The sequence below is a fragment of the Quercus suber genome, unplaced genomic scaffold (genome assembly GCF_002906115.3).
Source record: "Quercus suber isolate HL8 unplaced genomic scaffold, Cork oak 2.0 scaffold_294, whole genome shotgun sequence".
In the NCBI taxonomy this organism is placed as follows: Eukaryota; Viridiplantae; Streptophyta; class Magnoliopsida; order Fagales; family Fagaceae; genus Quercus; species Quercus suber.
The window spans coordinates 605,047-611,046 of record NW_027069750.1 but is presented as its reverse complement, the minus strand read 5'-3'; the positions used below and the strand labels follow the sequence as shown (position 1 = coordinate 611,046).

At 35.0% G+C, this 6,000-nt stretch overlaps 1 protein-coding gene across 1 annotated transcript in view; it reads left to right on the top strand.

The window, feature by feature from the left end:
- The window catches only part of LOC112009357 (11S globulin seed storage protein Jug r 4), a 5,212-nt gene extending 4,078 nt beyond the window's left edge, over positions 1-1,134 (top strand). Inside the window, exons 5-6 of the mRNA XM_065782217.1 lie at positions 3-428; positions 529-1,134. Of these exons, the coding sequence (XP_065638289.1) occupies positions 3-428; positions 529-951 (849 nt within the window). The 3' untranslated portion in view covers positions 952-1,134. The remainder of the gene's footprint in view (positions 1-2; positions 429-528) is intronic.
- Positions 1,135-6,000: the final 4,866 nt, after the last annotated feature.

Here is a 6,000-nt window from a genome sequence, read left to right as displayed (position 1 = left end):
AGGGCAACAATCTCTTCAGTGGCTTCCGTACTGAGGATTTGGCTGATGCTTTCAACGTGGATAAGGAGACCATTAGAAACCTTCAAGGCTTCCATGAAGACAGGAAGAACATAGTGAAAGTGAAGGGTAGGCTTCAAGTGGCCATGCCGCCAAGGTCAGGTGAAGAGCGCGAGCGATTGGAAAGACAAGAGAGAGAGCAAGAGAAAGAAGATGAGAGGGAACAACGTGAGAGCCAGAGCCCCCGAGGTGGAGGTGACAATGGCATTGAGGAGACTCTATGCACCTTGAGGCTGAGGGAGAACATATATGACCCTTCACGAGCTGACATTTACAACCCCCAAGCCGGTCGAATCAGTACCCTCAACAGCCACAACCTCCCAGTCCTTCGCAGGCTTCAACTCAGTGCTGAGTTTGGAAGGCTCCAAAGGGTAATGATAAATGAAAGCTGCGATTAAATTAACAAATATTATTTGCTTTTTTGAATTTTAGATTTTAATTAATTTAGAGGTCATACATGTTTACACGCAGGATGCTATTTATGTTCCACACTGGAATAGGAATGCACACAGCGTGATTTATGTAGTAAAAGGTCGTGCCCAAGTTCAAGTGGTTGACGACTTTGGTCAAACTGTGTTCGATGGTGAGCTGCAGCAACATCAAATCTTAACCGTACCACAAAACTTTGCTGTGGTGAAACGAGGTAGTAGTAGTGAGGGTTTCGAGTGGGTGGCCTTCAAGACAAATGACAATGCCCAGATTTCTCCTCTCGCGGGACAAACCTCTGTCCTCAGGGCCATTCCAGCGGACGTACTAGCCAACGCCTTCCAACTGAGCAAAGAAGATGTTTCAGAACTGAAATCTAATTTGGAACAGCAAGAGATCACTATAGTAAAACCCTCTAGATCTTCTTCTCAGAGGATGGCTATAGGTTTGATGAAAAATCTAATGTAACTGCTGTGTCGAAACTGTATCATGCCGACACGTAGTTTTGCTTTTTGTAAGGTTGCAAGGCTCTTCTCATAAATAATCAATGCTTAGGAGTGTATCTACTCAAATAAATCACTGCTAAGTGTATCTTTGTGAGTTTATAATAATAAGTTAATAAAATCCTATATATATGGTTTGTTCGGCTAAGTTTTGTTTACAGATTCTATTTCTTTTCCTTCATATTTTCGCACAATGATACTCAAAACACTTCTACTACTGGAGAGAGAGAGGGCGGTTTTGTTCTGTTGATATCTAGCTCCCCCCTTTTTTTTACAGTTCAATTTGCATTTCTCTCTTTCTCTTCGTTTGCATCTCAGTTCGAACCGGAACCCCAACAGTGCGTTTTGATCTCCTTACTTGTTTCACTTAGATTTTAGCTCAATTCCACCAATTTTGTACCACTTGTTATTTTTTGGTAGCTGAGTCTGAAGTTTAAGGCTTTAAGCAGTAGTGTAGTGTATGTAATAAATGAATTTTGTGAGGACAATTTAATCTGAATGAGTGTTTTATTTTGGGTCCCAATAGTCTTGTGGATAGCTTCTCTTAGTCTTTGTAGATTGTAGAGAGTAGTGTATGTAAGCTGTTGATTTCTTGTATAATGTTGTTAATTCAACGCTAGTTGTTAATTTTATACCAAAGTTAAATTTTTTTCCCCCTAATAGTGTTTGATGAGGCTGAGGCTAGTATAAGTTACTAACTTACTAATTCAAGAGTAGTTTTTAATTTTATACCAAATATAACTGTTTTATTTTTATTTTAAACATAATGTTTGATGAGACTGAGACTATTATAAATTGTAAAATTTATTTTATTCGAGAGTAGTTGTTAATTTATACCAAAGATAACTGATTTTTTTTTTTGGCATAATGTTTGATGAGGCAGAGACTAGTATAAGTTGAAAATTTATAAGGTTGTCAAAATTCCAGATTCTTTTTATTTGAAACCCGTTGAGCTTGAGGTGTCCACAAAAAGTTCAGATTCTTGGAGAAGGGTTGGGGTTTCATTGAGACCTCATGCTGCGTTTAACGTTTATTCTAGTCACTTCTTGCCAACCCCATTTTTTGGTGAAGCTTTGCATTAGTTGGTAGATAACATACCTAATCAAGGGAGTTGCAAGAGTGAAATGATTTTGTCATTTGATATCAATAATGAGACATTCGAAGAGCTCTAGTGCCGCCTGATCATTGCTTAGAAGGAGAGGATCTTGGGAGACGTCTTTTGTTATTTAGGGGAAACTAACTTTGATTAGATTTGTGAGGGTTGATGAAAATAAGTTCATATGCATATGGGTGATAAAAGAGCATGGAGCGCATAAATCCTGGAATAAACCTCTTGTTGTGCCAAATAAATATGTGCTTTTTGATGGCTTCACCAAGCATGGTTTAATTCTATCCCATGAAATATTTCTGGATCTCTGCCAATGGTGAATCAAAGATTCAGAAAGAAACTGAATATGTTTTAATTGACCCTGAAACTTTTTGCAAGAAACGTGTTCGTATTCAAAGTATTTCATTTGTAGCAATTATTGCCACAATTTTGGGCAATTGCACATTTCTTCTATTCAAGCTACTCTGCTAACCCACGATTTCTGGTCACAGGAATAGGCAAAGAGAGATTGTTACACTGTGAGGGGATGCAGGCAAATAGTCTTGATGTGCTCTCAGTTGCCATTCAGTGTGTTTCTTCTTTTCCAGAGGATCACCCCCACATTGCACAGGGTGGTCCAGTTGCTTGAATCAGAGGTTATGACCCTGTGCCCAAGTGACTTCTATGATTCTAACTCTGATTGAAAGACTTGTGCATGGATGGTGGTGTGGAGTTCACGTCCATGTCTTTATTGTGAGTTATGAAAAGTAATGCAGCATCTCAAAGGGATCAAAATCAGCAAAGCTTGACTACTGCATAATATTTGTTCATTCTTTCTGCAGATTTTGAAGAATTAGGCGTGCTGCATCATCTGTGTCCACTAGACCAACTGAGCTTTTTGTTTAGTTATCATGGTGCATTTGGGTACTGACGCTACTCATTTCGCATGGATGCGCAAAGACATTTATTTTTCCATGCGAATTGATTTCAACACAATTTCTTTTCCAATTTCTTAAAATCTGTAATCTCCTCTAGGATTTGTTCCTCCCAATTAAGTATAAATGACATCTGTATGAATTGGAAATGCTCCCAAACAAAGTATAACAAGATTTGTGAAAGTAAATTGGTATATATGCTTTCAGCAAGGTGAGATAAACATATTCAATAATAAAAGATTAGTATATTTAGCAACTGTCTAATATTTTTAGCAAAGTTAAAATAATGTATTAAGATAAGAAATAAAATAATGTATTCATCAAAGCAGGAAAAAACTTGTTTAGCATGACTAAAATGCAATATTCAGCTATGCAAATATTCAAAAGGACGGAAATTTTGTTTTATATGTTCAGCAACGTGAAAGTTTTATGTTTAAAAACAAGAAATAGTTTTCAACAATAAGAAAGGAGAGGTAAATTTGAGTAAATTACACTAACTTCTCGAGATTTTTGGGATAATATTAGAAACCCTGTCCCATTTTTAAGAATTACACTTAACCCTTCCCTTCAAGTTTATATTTTATTTTATTTCTTTTTCTTACCCTCTAATTAATCATATTAGTAAGCACTATTTTGAGGTTTTTGTAGATGAGAATTTAATTCGAAATATGTTTGTAATGGACACAAATGGTTATAAGATATATATATATATATATATATGTTCAAGGTCTCCAAGGAATGGAGTGTCATACTGTCATTCGTAAAAATAGAATGAGGTTTATGAACAAAGTTAGTAATCTCAAAGTTGAGAATCAAAATACAATGAAGGATCTTATCCGAAAAAACAAGGGGGGATGAGTTAGGAAGGGAGAGAATAGGGTTTGAACAATGAATGTCAATGATTGTATGAGAATGGTTTGACGGTTGATGGAAGAAGTGATGGAATCATGGAAATGGATGTTTTTGTGGAGAGTCAAGATATCGATGCCTCTGATTTTTCTTTTTATTTCTCTCCTTGTACATGTCTTGTCCTTTTATAATGGCTGAACACCTCTTCTTGGTTAATGGGTAATAGTCAGAAATTTCATACTTAGGATAGTTGTATTTTGTTGGTGTAAGAGCTGGTTGCGTTTTATTCCTGATTTGGATTCTCAATTAGGCTAAGTTAATTTAATTTTAGACACATAAGAAAGTAATTTAGCTGCCTAAAGAAAGAAAGAAAGAAAAAATATGAATTATGGTGCATTTTTTACACAAAATTATGCTGAAAATGAAAGAGACTTATGGTGAAATTATACTATTTTCGTGATAGACCATGTCACTCTTATCTAATTATCTATTATTTAATTAAAAGACTCACACCATCACATGTGCCCATGTCACTCTTGTCTAATTGTCTGTTATTTAATTAAAAGGCTCACACAGTGACTTGTGTTTAAGTTGATTGAGTCAAATTATACTAAAAATAAAATAAAGAGAGAAAACGCCGTGTGTGAAGTTAGGGTGAAAACACAATTTTTTTTTTTTTTTTTTTTCAATCAAAACACACTTTTTTTTTTCCTTCCTTGTACTGCAACAACAAAGAACTTGGAATGATAATGACATGACAACACATCAAAGATATAAAAAATAATACGATATTTACACAAAGTCAAAGGAAAAACTTACCTCTATTAGCCATTTTCCACGAGTCTCTATCCGCACAGTGCAAGGAAGAAACAAGAAGTACAATATGAGACTTGCAGTATCATCCAATCGAATTAAAAAAAAAAAAAAAAAAAAAACCCCTAATTTCAAAAGGAGGAAGGAAGTCCTTATTTAATTGACAATGTTTAAAGAGAAATCCTTGAAACTTCTCTTATATTTTTATTATTATTGAATATAAATTTTAAAAATTTAACTGTCTAATTAGATGTTTTTTATATTCTTAACACATGCTTAATTTTTTACTACTAAAATTTGAAATTTAAACATGTTATTAATCTTTGATTTTTTTGAAATTTCGCAAGTATGAATGATATAATAAGAACATACAATCTTAATGGTTAGATTTTTAAAATTCAAATGCAATAAAAAGATATGGGGAGTTTATTTTGAAGAGTTTATCTCTAAACTAGAGAAAATCCTTTTCCATATTTATTATTATTACTAGTTGCTAGCTCGTGTAATGCACAGATTAGTTGAACAAAAATTTTAAATTTAAACTAGTAGAGGGCCCGCTCAATGCACGGATATTGTTGTGAGCTATTATATGAAAATGTTAAGTAAAATGTTGAACATATGTTAAAAGTAATAACATTAAGTAACACTATTTTACCAATTCATAAAAATATCATAGTAAATTTTCAATAAGAATTTCTCAATATACCAGAGATATATAGTAAAAGGTTATGTGTTAAATCAATTCAATTTTTCGGTAACATAACATTTATCCTTGGGGCGAGCAAAAGGCCGCTGAGCTAAACATGGGGCTGAGCTGGAAAAGGTTCATGGCTTTCTGGGATTAAATGCAAGAGAACATAAGAAAATGAGAGACATAAAGAGAAAGAATGGAGAAGTATTAGAGGATGGGTTCTGAAAGTAAAAGTTAAAAACTTAATTAAAAAATAAAAGCGGTTAGTACATGTTGAACTTTTTTATTCACTTACCAGTTACCAGCATCACCATGGAATGTCACCATGGAGTGTCTATGGATGGAACTATTTTGAAGCAAAACTTCTTTTCTTCTCCATAGCCTATTTCATTTTGCTTACCACCTGCAAACTCCTTGATAAACTTCAACTTAACCATTTTTTTTTTTTTTTTAAGAATGGGCAAGGTGAAGCCCGCCGACCTTCTAAACAATTGAGGCTTGGTGGTTAGCGTAAAGGACAAGAACCGTTCAGCAGTCCGAGCCCCAGGCCTGGCTGCCCCTGCCATGCTCTATGGGCAACCTTTGATGGATGACGCTACTCTCCAGGATTTTCGAGGAGGCGAGGGGGCTCGCGTAGCC